Source organism: Myxine glutinosa, chromosome 9 (genome assembly GCF_964187855.1).
Source record: "Myxine glutinosa chromosome 9, kmMyxGlut1.1, whole genome shotgun sequence".
Taxonomy (NCBI): domain Eukaryota; kingdom Metazoa; phylum Chordata; class Myxini; order Myxiniformes; family Myxinidae; genus Myxine; species Myxine glutinosa.
In genome coordinates, this window is record NC_136269.1 from 26568572 (window position 1) to 26586219 (window position 17648).

The 17648-nt window shown below is 45.2% G+C and overlaps 1 protein-coding gene across 1 annotated transcript in view; it reads left to right on the forward strand.

Moving 5' to 3' along the window:
* The window catches only part of LOC137435793 (ryanodine receptor 2-like), a 633328-nt gene that overhangs the window by 252910 nt on the left and 362770 nt on the right, over positions 1 to 17648 (forward strand). The window contains exons 51-56 of the mRNA XM_078785085.1: positions 2618 to 2708; positions 2901 to 3041; positions 12515 to 12678; positions 12873 to 12951; positions 14780 to 14869; positions 16000 to 16137. Coding sequence (XP_078641211.1) covers positions 2618 to 2708; positions 2901 to 3041; positions 12515 to 12678; positions 12873 to 12951; positions 14780 to 14869; positions 16000 to 16137 — 703 coding nt within the window. The remainder of the gene's footprint in view (positions 1 to 2617; positions 2709 to 2900; positions 3042 to 12514; positions 12679 to 12872; positions 12952 to 14779; positions 14870 to 15999; positions 16138 to 17648) is intronic.

Consider the following 17648-nt stretch of genomic DNA (forward strand, 5'->3'; position numbering starts at 1 on the left):
GAAAAAAGGGGGGGGGGGGGGGGGGAGAGAATGGAGACGAGGAAACACAGGCTGATGTAAATTCAAGTAGAATGAGATTGTTGTGGAATGGAAAAAAAAAAATGAGAAGTGGAATAGGGTAACGTTGAGGAGGTAGAAGTAAAACATTTGGGAAGAAAGAAGCAAAAAAAAGGAATGTGGAGATAAAAGGGATACAAAATTCTAACAGTTGCTATCTGAGTAGCTGTTAAAGTAGGCCTTGAACAACACGAAAACAAATTCACCAAAAACAGCACAAGAAGATGTGATTTAAAACTGAAAATTGGCTGAAAATTTGCAACACAAGGGACACACAAGGATATAACAGCAACGCAAGGTCGAAGTTATAAGAGAAAAACACGAGAAATCCCGTTTGAAAATTTTTGTGAGATGGATAGCAGAAAAATCATTGAAATTGCGATAGAAGCATGAAATTTTGCATGAGTGCTCTGACGAGGATACTTTTATTAAAACATACGTTGGATAAAAAAACCAAAAATGGCGGTATGTCCAATATGGAAGACTCAGAGCTATGAAATCTTATAACTGCCTCTTTTATAGTCGATTTTCATAATTCCCATGCGAGCGACATACTGAAGTGCGCCACATGAATTCTACATAATAGGAAAGTTTTCAAAATCCAAAAGTTAATGTTAAAAATTGAATATGATGTCAATTTCAAAATGGTGGACTGGGCGATTTCAAATTGTCAATGATTTGCAATAAGCAGTATAAACAGAGATGAATCAATGTTTCCATTACATCATTTATCCGTTGCCTGAACCTGCAAGTCAACATGTTCTCATTTCTTCAGTTAGACCTTTTTATAGCCATCTGATCATCCTGGACCAGACTGGATGCTGTTTGGTTGGATGAACTCCATTGAATCATCCTGACACAGACAGCATTTTCTCCAATACGTTGCTACCACCTGAACTCCATGTTTTGACAGCGCATGATTCAACGAACAGTTGTCAAAATGAATCTGGAAGTGTAATAATAACATGACACACATGAAAGGAAAATTGGCTACAAAACGTTGTTTGGAATAGTTTGTGATGGGTTTGGAATAAGCTTGAAAGTCCGTCATAAATACATTGCTATAAGGTCATACTTAGCGCTGGCATATGAACGCATTTCGGATAAAGACTCCAGAAAATCGTGTGAAAATGCATATTCATCCAAGATACCAGAAAATTGAATCCTCCTTAAAAAGGCAGCAGGTAAAACCTAGCAGGTAAAACCTGAAACCTAGCAGGTCCAACCTAGCAGATTGAACAGCAGGTAAAACCTGAAATTCATCCAAGATATAACATAGGTTATTAGGTAATATACCTATGAGTTACGTACCTTCTTATGATAACTAACGTTATGTGTGCACCATGAAGATGAATGGTCTAAAAACATGTACTTTGGCCTCCTTTCTATTTCTGACGCCTTTCTCACCTCAACCTAATTTCCATAAAGGTGGCCCTCATTTTGAGGAATGTATATCTAACATCTTTGCATCTAATAGATATTGCATTGATACAAAGGTGGACTCTTACTCAGGGCAAGAGGGTACATTCATTATTAGGGGGAAGGCCTCCCAATATAGGGGATAGAGTCTTAAATTGGTGCATATAAACTCTAAGGCACATGCATGGCAAATCTCGATTGAATGATTGAATGAATGAATGAATGAATGATCGTTTTAAGGCCATTTCCCCGCTAAAGCGGGGGTTAGCCTTGCGGGCCCCATGACAATCATGGTTCCCTGTTTGAGGCAATGTTTTTATGGCCAGATGCCCTTCCTGACGTCAACCCTTGGTCACGCTCTTACGATGTGCAGGGATACGGTGTACCTATTCTAAATCAGGGTACACACCGTGATAATTCATCCCAGCAAGCTGGTACTCAAATTTGCCGACCTCAGAAGGATGACAGGCTGAGTCAACCCCCCTGGCGTTAATTCAGCGATCGACCGGGATTCGAGCCCAGGATCCTAGGATCCCAAGCCGGCACCCTCACCGCTAAGCCAACACCAGGCTCAATTATTAACACATAATTTGCAATGGAATTTGAATTGGTACAAGTAATACCTCATCACTTGATTTGGTGATTCAGATGGCTGCCATCTTGAAATGGCATCCATATCGATTTTTTTTTCATGCCCAATGGGTTTTTTGAAAAATGTTCCTTTTAAGGACTACTCATGATTAATTTCATGCTTCTATCACAATTTTAACTATTACACCTACATTTGGGTTTTATCTGCTACACTATTAGCTTTAATAAGGTAGCGGATGCAGCAGATTCGACCAGGGCATTGAAAAATCCCCGAGCCAGTTTTTACTTTTTGCTCATTGTTTTTAACATTGGAGGAGGAGGACTTTACTTTACCCCAAGCTACGGGGAATCAAATCCCCTTTCCAATAATTTTAATTTCCAGATAACCATATCCATTCAATATGTCATTCTGCAATTCGAATGTTCTCAATGTAGTAACTACTGCTCGTCAATGTTCTGGGGTACTAAATTATTGATGAAATAAAGAGAAACAATGAGCTTGTCTTTTTTCACTTACTCAAAGTAAACAGGTAAAGTGTTCTTCTCACAGGGAGCTTCGCCCTTCCATGATGCAGCACTTGCTTCGACGGTTTGTCTTTGATGCTCCTCTGCTGAATGAACACTCAAAAATGCCACTCAAGGTATGAAATAGCTCTCCATTCATAATGATGAACTTGCAAAATAACAACTGCTTTGTTATTATTCACAATTCGATGCCTTATTCAGGGACTGTTCATTCTATCCAGATGTGAATTACAGAACACTTGTGCAAACCTTTTGATTCCTGGTGCTAATATTATTGGTGGATTACTGTCGTCCTTTCCTCCTAATAGCTGTTAACGAATCACTATGACCACTGCTGGAAGTACTATTGCTTGCCGGGGGGCTGGGGAAGCTATGGTGTGGCATCTGAAGAAGAGTTGTATTTGACTCGGAAACTTTTCTGGGGTATCTTTGATGCCCTTTCCAGAAAGGTATGCTGATCAACTTGCCTCCCTCCAATATAATAATACACTTATTCTGTTTGTTTGCTTGTTTCTCTGTCTATCCGACAATTATCCCTTTAGCTCCTCAACCAAGGACCAATTTCATGATGAAGGTCTTTGGCCGAGAACTTCCGATTGCATATTATTTTTTCCATTAGTTTGGTGTCTTGGGGTATTTTGGGTCTTCAGTGCCTTTTGGATATTTGGGGTATTTGGTTGTTTGGGGTCTTTAATGGTCTTTTGGGTCTTTAAGGCTCTTCAGGCCTTCAGGGTCTTTATGGGTCTTTGTGGTATTTTCGGTCTTTTTGGTCTTCTAGGTCTTCAAGGTTTTTTTTTTTTTTTTTTTAGGTCTTTGGGGTCTTCTAGGTCTTTCGTGTCAATAGTATTTTGGATATTTTGGGTCTTCACGGTTTTCTGTGTCTTTAGGGTCTTTAAGGGTCTTTAGGGTCTTTTGGGTCTTCAGGGTCTTTTGGGTCTTTGGGGTCTTATGGGTCTTTAGAGTCCTCGGGGTCTTTTGGGTCGTCTGGGATTTTTTGGTCTTCTGGGTATTTAAGGGTCTTCGGGGTATTTTGGGTCTTAGTGGTCTTGGAGTCTTAAAGGGTCTTCAAATGTTTAAGGGGCCTCAGCAGTCTAAATGGTCGAAATGTACATTCCAACAGTACGTAATTATTAGACGTACGTAATTAATAAATGTACGTAATTAATAGACGTACGTAATTAATAGACGTACGTAATTAATAGAAATCATGTAACCGGCATGCAAACAGTACATAATTAATAGACATATAGTCACACAGCTAAATGGACGGATGGCTTATGGACGGGTGTTTCAAAAAGAGTGATACAACTTTAAACGTTTATTTACAAAGAAACAGAAACCTCAGGAACGTGATTCAAACATTTCTTGAAAGCTTATGACATGGTATTTTCTATCACTGATTGCTATTGCAGTAAATCACTGCTAGAGTTAGTGAGAACCCAAGGTCTGAAATTGGCATTTACGCAAAATCATTGTAATTGACGTTCTCGATGTGTGCCCCTCCGCAGTTCAGACAGGCATTGCTCATGACTCCAAAGTTCTGTCCAACTTTCCTGAAGGTCTCAGGTGGTTCTGCCCCCCAGAAAATGTTGTTGTGGTTGTTGATGGCACCGTTCAAGTGGAAATGGGCTTCATCACTAAACCACATCAGGTTGATCCAGTTAGGGTACCGCTCCATCCTGTTACTGAGCCAATTGCACATATCAAGTCTCCTTCTCATGTCATCTTGACTCAGTTTATGCCTATTAGAGATGATGTATGGGAAAAGCTTCAGTTCGTTCGTGAGGATACGCCAGACTGATGTTTGTTTGATGCCCAGCTCCTGGGAGCGCCGGCAGTGGGACTTCTTAGGACTGTCCACTGCAGAATCCCGCACGGTGTCGATGTTGGCTTGGCTCTTGGTTACTGATGCTGGTCTGCCACTGTTGCCCTTGCCCTGGTTGTGCACTGTACCCTTGTGCTCAAAATGTTTCACAATACATTGAATGGCTCAATTTGTGGGTCCATGAGGTGTTCTGAGGTCGCATTCCTGGCAGAATCTCCGGCGGGTGTCTACATATGATCGAGTCTCATACCAGAGAGCCACCACTTTTTTCTTCTGCTCCACTATCAATGGCGTAGTTGAGCTACGGAGCTAGAAATCCCAGGGAACAAATACCACGATAACACCACCAACCCCTAAAAAGGAAAACAGCATAGGTCAAAAATGAAAGAAATGGCAGGAAGTCAAAGTTGTATCAATCTTTTTGAAATACCCTGTATATACAGTCACGTGAAAAAGTAAGTATGATTACCTTTTTAAACAGTCGCTACTGCTGTTGAATACTAAACTAAAAGAAATTTGGAGGAATTCCGACGTCCTTGAGGCATTCTATGCTTATCGCTTTCACCACAGATGAATGGACCACAGCCTAGATCTACTGTAATCTATTTACCCCAAAGAGGAGAAAAAACATCACCCTTCCTGCCACGGGTGACACCGTCACAATTTCGGTCTTTGAGGCCGGCCGATAGGCACAGTGTGGTTCTCCTGACCACGTGGCCCTTGACTTGGTTTGTCCGCACAATGTGGGCGCCTTCAGGATGAACTTTAGCCGGGGAGCGTTTGGGTGCGTGGCGCCTTTGGGCGCCCCGGTCTGATACTGCCGCCCACGCGCACAACACCATGTGAGTGCACGTGGGTCCCGGCGGTCCCACTGGCCTAGCGCTACCATGTTTAGACAGCGAGATCCGTCCCCGGGCACCGGCAAGCCAGGCACGGTAGGACACCCGCGGAGCCCCGGCGGGCCAGGGGCGCGCGAGCCTACGCGTTAGCGTGCTACGGCGGAATCAACGGCTTCGGCCACGGCCGGGCCGATACTCGGCCCGGTCGCACCGGAAATGAACTGGTTCGACGCCCGCGCTAGAGAGGTCGCGGGCGACTGAGATGTTTTAACAAATAATTAATTAATTTGAGACGTCCGATTTCTAGTGTTTGGAAATTTGGAGGAGCTTGACCCTAGCCTTTCCCTTGCGAGGGCAAGGAGGAACTTAACACTTGACACTTAAGCTTAGTTTGAAGTACACCCTGCCGGCGCTCCCGGTGGGACGGCAGGGCAACCAGAAGGGACGAGGTTCTCCTGACCACGTGGCCCTCGATCTGGGAAGCGAGAGGCGTTCCATTAGTGGACGCGCCCCTCACGCCCGACTTTTGGGCGGCCCCGGCAGGCCGTTTGTTTAGACGTTCCGTGACAGGCCCCGCACCCCCACCTCAGGGCCGACCGGGCGACCGGAATGAATCCCGGTGTCCCGATCCGAACCTTCAGAGCGGGCCGGCTGGGGAGTGCCAAGCACCCCGTACCTGCACTTTCCGTCCCTACGGTCCCAAATACCGGAACCACCCGCATACCACTTTATTCGACAAAATGAGGTGCGGCCTACAGCCTTAGAAAACTAATCCTATATCAGTCAATACCTCCAACGATACAGGCGCGTATTCGTGCCGCGTGACGTGGTGACGTCATCGCGCTTTCACCTTAAAATACTTTTTTGATATAAGTTAATATCCTGATATAAGCCTTAGAAAACCAACCCTACAGAAGTCAAATGGTCCAATAAAGGGTGATGGGAGGGTGATGGCAGGGTGATGGCAGGGTGATGGCCGGGTGATGGCCGGGTGATGGGAGGGTGATGGCAGGGTGATGGGGGAGGGTGATGGGGGAGGGTGATGGGGCAGGGTGATGGGAGGGTGATGGGAGGGTGATGGGAGGGTGATGGGATGGGAGGGAGGAGTTTGTTTTGACGTTCCGTGACAGGCCCCGCACCCCCACCTCCGGGCCGACCGGGCGACCGGAATGAATCCCGGTGTCCCGATCCGAACCTTCAGAGCGGGCCGGCTGGGGAGTGCCAAGCACCCCGTACCTGCACTTTCCGTCCCTACGGTCCCAAATACCGGAACCACCCGCATACCACTTTATTCGACAAAATGAGGTGCGGCCTTCAGCCTTAGAAAACTAATCCTATATCAGTCAATACCTCCAACGATACAGGCGCGTATTCGTGCCGCGTGACGTGGTGACGTCATCGCGCTTTCACCTTAAAACACTTTTTTGATATAAGTTAATATCCTGATATAAGCCTTAGAAAACCAACCCTACAGAAGTCAAATGGTCCAATAAAGGGTGATGGGAGGGTGATGGCAGGGTGATGGCAGGGTGATGGCCGGGTGATGGGAGGGTGATGGCAGGGTGATGGGGGAGGGTGATGGGGGAGGGTGATGGGGCAGGGTGATGGGGCAGGGTGATGGGAGGGTGATGGGAGGGTGATGGGAGGGTGATGGGAGGGTGATGGGATGGGAGGGAGGAGTTTGTTTTGACGTTCCGTGACAGGCCCCGCACCCCCACCTCCGGGCCGACCGGGCGACCGGAATGAATCCCGGTGTCCCGATCCGAACCTTCAGAGCGGGCCGGCTGGGGAGTGCCAAGCACCCCGTACCTGCACTTTCCGTCCCTGCGGTCCCAAATACCGGAACCACCCGAATACCACTTTATTTGACAAAATGAGGTGCGGCCTACAGCCTTAGAAAACCAACCCTAAATAAGTCAATACCTCCAACGAGAGGGTGGTAGGAGGGTGATGGCAGGGTGATGGGAGGGTGATGGCAGGGTGATGGGAGGGAGATGGGGGAGGGAGATGGGGGAGGGTGATGGGGCCTCCCTATAGAAGTCAGTACCTCCAACGACACAGGCGCGCATTCGTGCCACATGACGTGGTGACGTCATCACACTTTCCCCTCAAAAGACCCATTTGATATAAGTTAATATTCTGATATTAGCTTTAGAAAACCAACCCTATATAAGTCAATACCTCCAACGATACAGGCGCGTATTCGTGCCGCGTGACGTGGTGACGTCATCGCGCTTTCACCTTAAAACACTTTTTTGATATAAGTTAATATCCTGATATAAGCCTTAGAAAACCAACCCTACAGAAGTCAAATGGTCCAATAAAGGGTGATGGGAGGGTGATGGCAGGGTGATGGCAGGGTGATGGCCGGGTGATGGCAGGGTGATGGCAGGGTGATGGGGGAGGGTGATGGGGGAGGGTGATGGGGCAGGGTGATGGGGCAGGGTGATGGGAGGGTGATGGGAGGGTGATGGGAGGGTGATGGGAGGGTGATGGGATGGGAGGGAGGAGTTTGTTTTGACGTTCCGTGACAGGCCCCGCACCCCCACCTCCGGGCCGACCGGGCGACCGGAATGAATCCCGGTGTCCCGATCCGAACCTTCAGAGCGGGCCGGCTGGGGAGTGCCAAGCACCCCGTACCTGCACTTTCCGTCCCTACGGTCCCAAATACCGGAACCACCCGCATACCACTTTATTCGACAAAATGAGGTGCGGCCTTCAGCCTTAGAAAACTAATCCTATATCAGTCAATACCTCCAACGATACAGGCGCGTATTCGTGCCGCGTGACGTGGTGACGTCATCGCGCTTTCACCTTAAAACACTTTTTTGATATAAGTTAATATCCTGATATAAGCCTTAGAAAACCAACCCTACAGAAGTCAAATGGTCCAATAAAGGGTGATGGGAGGGTGATGGCAGGGTGATGGCCGGGTGATGGGAGGGTGATGGCAGGGTGATGGGGGAGGGTGATGGGGGAGGGTGATGGGGCAGGGTGATGGGGCAGGGTGATGGGAGGGTGATGGGAGGGTGATGGGATGGGAGGGAGGAGTTTGTTTTGACGTTCCGTGACAGGCCCCGCACCCCCACCTCCGGGCCGACCGGGCGACCGGAATGAATCCCGGTGTCCCGATCCGAACCTTCAGAGCGGGCCGGCTGGGGAGTGCCAAGCACCCCGTACCTGCACTTTCCGTCCCTGCGGTCCCAAATACCGGAACCACCCGAATACCACTTTATTTGACAAAATGAGGTGCGGCCTACAGCCTTAGAAAACCAACCCTAAATAAGTCAATACCTCCAACGAGAGGGTGGTAGGAGGGTGATGGCAGGGTGATGGGAGGGTGATGGCAGGGTGATGGGAGGGAGATGGGGGAGGGAGATGGGGGAGGGTGATGGGGCCTCCCTATAGAAGTCAGTACCTCCAACGACACAGGCGCGCATTCGTGCCACGTGACGTGGTGACGTCATCACACTTTCCCCTCAAAAGACCCATTTGATATAAGTTAATATTCTGATATTAGCTTTAGAAAACCAACCCTATATAAGTCAATACCTCCAACGATACAGGCGCGTATTCGTGCCGCGTGACGTGGTGACGTCATCGCGCTTTCACCTTAAAACACTTTTTTGATATAAGTTAATATCCTGATATAAGCCTTAGAAAACCAACCCTACAGAAGTCAAATGGTCCAATAAAGGGTGATGGGAGGGTGATGGCAGGGTGATGGCAGGGTGATGGCCGGGTGATGGGAGGGTGATGGCAGGGTGATGGGGGAGGGTGATGGGGCAGGGTGATGGGGCAGGGTGATGGGAGGGTGATGGGAGGGTGATGGGATGGGAGGGAGGAGTTTGTTTAGACGTTCCGTGACAGGCCCCGCACCCCCACCTCCGGGCCGACCGGGCGACCGGAATGAATCCCGGTGTCCCGATCCGAACCTTCAGAGCGGGCCGGCTGGGGAGTGCCAAGCACCCCGTACCTGCACTTTCCGTCCCTTCGGTCCCAAATACCGGAACCACCCGCATACCACTTTATTCGACAAAATGAGGTGCGGCCTTCAGCCTTAGAAAACTAATCCTATATCAGTCAATACCTCCAACGATACAGGCGCGTATTCGTGCCGCGTGACGTGGTGACGTCATCGCGCTTTCACCTTAAAACACTTTTTTGATATAAGTTAATATCCTGATATAAGCCTTAGAAAACCAACCCTACAGAAGTCAAATGGTCCAATAAAGGGTGATGGGAGGGTGATGGCAGGGTGATGGCCGGGTGATGGGAGGGTGATGGCAGGGTGATGGGGGAGGGTGATGGGGCAGGGTGATGGGGCAGGGTGATGGGAGGGTGATGGGAGGGTGATGGGATGGGAGGGAGGAGTTTGTTTTGACGCTCCGTGACAGGCCCCGCACCCCCACCTCCGGGCCGACCGGGCGACCGGAATGAATCCCGGTGTCCCGATCCGAACCTTCAGAGCGGGCCGGCTGGGGAGTGCCAAGCACCCCGTACCTGCACTTTCCGTCCCTGCGGTCCCAAATACCGGAACCACCCGAATACCACTTTATTTGACAAAATGAGGTGCGGCCTACAGCCTTAGAAAACCAACCCTAAATAAGTCAATACCTCCAACGAGAGGGTGGTAGGAGGGTGATGGCAGGGTGATGGGAGGGTGATGGCAGGGTGATGGGAGGGAGATGGGGGAGGGTGATGGGGGAGGGTGACACCGTCACAATTTCGGTCTTTGAGGCCGGCCGATAGGCACAGTGTGGTTCTCCTGACCACGTGGCCCTTGACTTGGTTTGTCCGCACAATGTGGGCGCCTTCAGGATGAACTTTAGCCGGGGAGCGTTTGGGTGCGTGGCGCCTTTGGGCGCCCCGGTCTGATACTGCCGCCCACGCGCACAACACCATGTGAGTGCACGTGGGTCCCGGCGGTCCCACTGGCCTAGCGCTACCATGTTTAGACAGCGAGATCCGTCCCCGGGCACCGGCAAGCCAGGCACGGTAGGACACCCGCGGAGCCCCGGCGGGCCAGGGGCGCGCGAGCCTACGCGTTAGCGTGCTACGGCGGAATCAACGGCTACTAGTTATTAAAATGGTCATTCTATAGAACATGGTATTGATATTAAAATGTACAGTATATTGGTATTAGTATAAAATATACAGTACATTGTATTAATCTAAAAATATGTAGTATAACTTGAAAAATATAATAATATGTAGTATATATATACTGTAGTATATACAGTCACCTGAAAAAGTAAGTACACCCCATGTAAAGTTTTGACTTTTTCAACAAATTTCAACATACAGCTATTTGATCTTCATTTCAACAATATTGATAGATAAAGGTGATATAATATAACAAATATCATGAAACATTTACATTTTGTAGTCCATTGTATAATTTAAATAAACATAAATGCAAATTTCGCATGTGGAAAAAGTAAGTACACCCCTACATTTATCACTACTTCAAATACCTAAAATTAGAATCAGGTGCCACAGCTCAGGTGCAAATGATTTGAACATCGTTAGAGAGGATCTTGGAGGAACCTGTCTAATTTAAACCTCAGACATTCAGTTTGGTTTGCTCTTTGTTGTTGAAGTGTGCGGCGTCAGCATGCCTAGATCAAAAGAGCTCTCTGAGGCCTTCAGAAAGAAAGTTATAGATGCCTACGAGTCTGGGAAGGGATTTAAAGAGATCTCCAAACAATTTGAAATCAATCATTCGACTGTCCGGAAGATCATCTACAAGTGGAGAAGATTCCAAACAACTGCCAACTTGTTCAGGCCAGGCCGCCCCAGCAAGTTCAGCCCGAGAGCAGACCGCAAGATGCTGAAAGAAGTCTCTAAGAACCCCAGAATGTCATCACGGGACCTACAGGTAGCTCCTGCCACTGTTGATGTCAGAGTGCAAGAGTCTACCATTAGAAAGAGGCTGCACAAATTTGATCTACATGGGAGGGGTGCCAGGAGGAAACCTTTGCTGTCCAGAAAGAACATCAGGGCAAGACAAAAGTTTGCCAATGAACACCGAGGCAAAGACCAGCACTTCTGGAACAATGTGCTCTGGATAGCTGAGTCAAAGGTAGAGTTAATTGGCCACAGTACCAGAAGACATGTTTGACGAAAACCAAGGACAGCATTTGACCACAAGAACCTGATACCAACTATAAAGCATGGTGGTGGAAATATTATGGTTTGGGGCAGCTTTGCTGTATCGGGGCCTGGGCAGCTCACCATCATAGAATCCACTATGAATTCTTCATTTTACCAGAGGGTGCTTGAGGATAATGTGAGGCCATCTGTCGGAAAGTTGAAGCTCAACCGAAGGTGGACCTTGCAACATGACAATGACCCTAAACATACCAGTAAATCCACCAAGGAATGGCTGAAAAGAAAGAAATGGAGGGTTCTGGAATGGCCAAGTCAAAGCCCGGAACTAAATCCCATCGATATTTGGGGGGGGATTTGAAACGAGCTGTGTATGCAAGAAACCCCTCAAACATCGCACAGCTGAAAGAATTCTGCGTGGAGGAATGGGCAAAAATTTCTCCCAGTCGATCTCAGAGACTGGTAGACAGTTATAAGAAACGCCTACTTGAGGTTGTTTCTGCCAAAGGGGGCAATACCACCTATTAGAGCCGAGGGTGTACTTACTTTTTCCACATGCGAAATTTGCATTTATGTTTATTTAAATTATACAATGGACTAAAAAATGTAAATGTTTCATGATATTTGTTATATTATATCACCTTTATCTATCAATATTGTTGAAATGAAGATCAAATAGCTGTATGTTGAAATATGTTGAAAAAGTGAAAACTTTACATGGGGTGTACTTACTTTTTCACGTGACTGTGTATATATTGACAGATTGACTGAATATTACTTTTTCTTTTTCTTTTACTTCCTGTGTATGTGCAAACCAACGACTGAGTATATACACCACCTGTGCAACAAAATGAATATAACTTGAGTTTGCATGACTAACTCATATACATTCTAATAATACAGTCATAATACTAATAGCTATTATAAAGTAACTTGCCGAATGTGACTTCTGAATTTGCCTACTTCTGAACAAAGTGGCCATGTTTGTTTGGAATACTTGATTAATATTCCTAAGTTGTTTTTGAGTTCAGCAATAATAGCGACATAAAATACTGAACACAATATCACCGCACACACCCTGGATCTGGCCCGTGTTGGCTCGTTGTTCCCCATACCTATTTACATCATGGTCCCAAATGTCTGACAGAACTATGAACAAGACCTGTACAAGTTGGCACTACCCTGCCTTGGAGCAATTGCAGGTGCTCTGCCCCCTGATTACATGGAATCCAATTTGATGAGTGCCATGGACAATCAATCATGCTTGGATGTCGAAGGAAATTTTAATCCACAACCTGTTGACACATCCAGGTACATGTTAAATGAATACTGCACATTTAGGCCTGAGTGTGCATGGAAGGAAAAAGTTGGAAAGTTGAATTCTTGTTCACTTTACACTCACTTGTTCTCACTTTCAGAATATAGTTGTGGGGGTTGAGGAAGTGGCATGAAAAGAATAATGTGGTGGAATTTTATCTTGAATAATGTGATGTTTTATTCTACAGTGTAGTTTTACCTGAAAAAATGGAGTACTTCATCAACAAGTATGCAGAGCACATGCATGACAAGTGGTCCACAGATAAGGTAAGGGTTTGTTTCTGTGCAGGTAAAATTTGTTTTGCACAAGTACTTTTCATATGTTAATTTTTTATCGATCGGTGTGTATCATATCTGGTATTTCTCAAATCAATGGCTTGTTTCCATTACACACCTTGGACTAGCTTGTCTGCTGACTTGCCCACATCACCCACACCATTTTCTTCAATAATGAAAAAATAAGAGATCTCTTTGGTATACATGACCTGGATCTTTATTTCAAATATTGCTAAGATATTTTTTGGCCATCCTAATCGGTGCACTGGAGTGAAGATAATTTATTTGAAGGTGTCCTTCGCAAAGGACAGGCAAGTTATCACCGGCATCCAGGCCAAATTGCAAATTGCTGCCCGAACCTACAGAAGACAATGCACCGGCGGCCCAGCTGTGCGATCGTCCAATGATGCTACCCCACAGCCTTGTGCTGCATACGGAGGAAGAAGATCGATAAATGTATGCAAAGTTTCGGATTTATCGGTTCAGCGTATCTGAAAAATATAATTGAGTTTTTACTTTAAAAAAAAAAAAAACTAAAATGCAAGATGCTTGCCAAAGCTTCAGATCAATCAAAAGTCAATCAATCAAATTTGTTGGAATGTATGTACAAGATTCAATGCTCGAGGCTCGTGTAAGAGCTAACTTTAATGACAAAAAACAAACGGATACATAAGCCGAAATAAAGGGAGCGTGAGACAAGATGGGGAGAGAGAGGGAAGCACACAAGTACAACATTTGAGAGCAGGGACATCGGGAGATCTGTGGGGGGGGGGGGGGGTGGAGGATGGGAAGGGGTGGGGGAGCTCACGTTTATTGGTGTAATGGTCTCTGAGAAAACCTTTTCTTAATCTCTCTAAACCATAATTGTTGATATAATAAAGAATATTGATTGTAATGTGAAAAATATTAATCAAAACAAGAGTTTCCGTGATCCTTAGATTTTGGAAAAGTCAAACAATGATAAATGTACACAGACCCTTAAGAAAGGAATTATTAGTGCTTTGTGGAATTTTGTTTCAGTGACAAAATGTTTTGCTTTGAGGAATTTTCCATGAATTTGAACATTTATTTCTTAGTCAAACTTGGTGCAGGTATGTATAATGAGGTAAAGATGAACTGATTCGATTTTGGGCTCAGGAGGTCAAAGGCCAAAGGTCAGAGGTCATGTTAGGTAAAAATCCTGTTACCACGATAACTTGTGAACCAGTGATTGGATTCTGACCAAATTTGGTAACATTATGTAGAATGATGTAAGGATAAACTGATTATATTTTGGGGTCAAGAGGTCAAAGGTCAAAGTCTGTAATATGTTTATAACTTGAGAACAGCTGAAGTGATCTAATTAAAACTTGGTGCAGATATGCATAATGATGTAAAGATTAAATCATTCGATGTTGGGGTCCCTAGGTCAGAAGCCAAAGTTCAGAGGTCAAGTCAGATAAAAATGTGATAACTTGAGAACAGATGAAGGGATTTTTATTAAAACTTGGTGCAGGTATGTATAATGATGTAAACATGAACTGATTAAAATTTGGGGTGAAGAGGTCAAAGGTCAGAGGTCATGTTAGGTAAAAATGTGATAACTTGAGAACAGCTGAATGGATTTAAATCAAACTTGGTGCAAGTATTATAATGATGTAATAATGTGGGCGGAGGCAAATCGATCGACGTCGTGACGTCGAAGAGTGTTGTTCTCGTCTTCTTAATGATTCTGTTTCTCACCTCTGCTGAAGTGTCATATCACTTGCCAATTTGATGTTTCATTCACTTTCTAGTTGCCTGTGTTGGTGTTTTGGATCATTTCAACCTTTCCCCGTAGTATGCCAGTGACTGGACCTGTGGAGAATTTTTCACTGAGGTCGGAAAGACACATCCTTTGTTGAAGCCATTCAAGGTTTTCACTGATAATGTAAGATTAACTTTATAAAATATATTAATAATCTATAATGAGTTTGTTATGACCTAACTGTTTTTTTAAGGGTAAGAGTACGAATTACAGTACCCATTACATTCATAAAACGATAAAATATGGAAAAGTGATAACTAAAATCGATCTTGGAGAGTGAAATGTTTGAGTTTATTTTTACACTTAGTATACAAAAAAAAAGTTTAGGTTTAGGATTTGGGGTACATTAACGGAGGTAGAAAAGATCTAGGTTTTGGATGAGGTGGTGGTGAACAGCTGTTTTGAAGACCTGGAGGGAGGAGTGGGATTGAAGAGAGTGTGGGAGATTGTTCCAGAGGCAGGAAAAAAGAGGAATGAAAGAGCGAAGGCGAGCAGAGAGTCTTGATTTTGGCAGTTTCACCAGAAAAGGCCTTTTTTTTGTGCATCCTGCATGAATATTTGGGGAGCAGAGCACAGATATAACTGGGGGAGCTAGGCCGGAGAGGAGTCGGTAGAAGACAGAAAGACCACCAACCTGCCTGCGGCTGAGAGAGAGAAAGGCCCTCAGAATCGGCTTCATCGTGGGAGATGCCAATGATTTTGAAAGCCTTGGTTTCTGAAGCGTGAAGCCGAGCTAGGTTTGAGGCAGGAGCACCAGCCCAGAGGGGGAGCAGTACTCCATCAATCTGCGGATGAAAGCTTTGCATGTGGTGAAGAGCTCAGAAGTGCCCAGAAAGGACTTCGCACTGGCTTTGGAGGCCAGCTTGGAAATGTGGTTTTCCCAGAACAGATCATGGCAGATAGTGAGACCCAAAAGCTTGAGTGACAGAACTTCTTCGAGAGGATTGTTGAGAGTTTGTCTAACTGTTACAAAATGACGACTTGTATATTTTTAAACTTTTATACAATTTAAGAATTAACAATTTGTTAATCCTTAAATTCCTGAAGTTCACACCATTATTTTTACTGTACGGTACAAAAGAAATATTACGTCATTGTGGAAATTCTGATTCCTGAATGTTAGTATAATTTTGTAAATACCTATTCGTTATAGTATACCGGGGAAAAACACCATAACAATTTGCTAATGCAAATTCAAACCCGAGCACAACTCATTCCTTTGATCCTATGATATTATACCCTCTTGTTTTCAGGAAAAGGACATTTATCGTGGATTCATCAAAGAGTCCTTGAAGACTATGCTGGCACTTGGTTGTTTCATCGAACGCACACGCGAGGGCGAAGCAATGGCCATGCTGTCTAAGAAGCGGCAGATCTCACATTCTAGCAGCGTGAGTCCTTGTTATATATATATATATATATATATATATATATATATATTAACACTTCCATAGGGTAGGTCAGTGATTGGCCCAGAATGTGGGCAGCTGGGGGGAGATGAGGAATCTAAAATTCCAGAGAAATATATTTCTTAATATCTGGATGGTCCCATGTTGTACTTGTTGCGGTGAAGTATTTTGTTCTCACTTGAAGGATTATTAAGTGATTTGAATTATCATCTTATTTGACACCACTAAAATGTGTCTATTTTCTGGAGCTTATTTTCCTTGCCATAAGCATTACACCTGGGCCAATAGCATTTGTTGTATCCAATGGAGACGGGTGCTTCTGAACTTCACGTAAAGTGAAGCGAATTTGCTGCACTGTGGCTTGTGACAATTGGACGATGAAGGAAATGCAGAAGTGGTTTAAGTTGGAGGGTCAACTCAATGTTTTCAGGTAAAGATGCTTGAGAACAGCTCAGATGTTTCATTTGAACTTGCTTGATTGTTTCCACCATTGTTTATTGTTGGATTTTCTTTAAATATATCTCCTTGGATTTGTTTGATTGTCCACCACTATTTGTGCCTTGGTGTGGACGAGCTATGGAGCCTTTGTCTGATATCACAACAAAGATTGTGATATCGCTTCTTTTTTGTGTGTACATTTAGTCGAGACTGGTACACTGAACAGACAGGATGTGACAGGACAATGGGACAGTTGAGAGAGGGCGGAAAGAACAAAAGAAAAGTTGAAGACCAAGATAGAGGCAGACTTGGACAAACAATGGGTGTGGGGAGTATTGAGAGACAGGGGAGAATTCACAAGATGGACAAGATGGATACAGAAGGAAACCATCAGGAGGGAAAACTGGAAATTTGGAAGGAGGTGGGATTGCGGTGTGTGTGGGGGAGAGGGATTGTGAAGGAGTTAACGTTGGTAGAAAACATCATCCTTTTTGATTGCGGACGTTCGGAGATGGTGGTGAACAGCTGTCTTGAAAACCTGAAGGGAAGAATGAGATTTAAGAGAATGTGGAAATTGGGTGAGTAGATGAATGAGTGGATGTGAGCAGTGATCCTGGATTTGGGTAGTTTCACCAGACAGGGGTTGATGGTGGACCATGTGTACCCTGCAGAAACCTGGGGGTTTGCTTTGCTTTGATCTGATAATGAAATCTTCCTTTTGATAATTACCATGAAGTTACTCATGTTGCAGCTTTCCTGATTTTGCTCCTCATTCTCCTGCATGTTTTCTTCATTCATCCAAGGTTGATCTGGTCTTATTGTGATGGGAGAGTGAGCTATAATGAGATTACTTTCTCCTGCTGTTGATGGTCCACAACACCTCACAGCCCAGGCAGATTTGTAGCTTCCTTTCATATGTGAGTCTTTCAAAACCTCCTATGTGAGCCACTCTGGCATGTTCTTCAGAATTTGGCGCATGGTCAGTGCTGGTAATTTCAAGTCGTTCTTGGTGGTCGTTGATGAAGTTACACATCCAAAGTACATTTCTTGCCTTT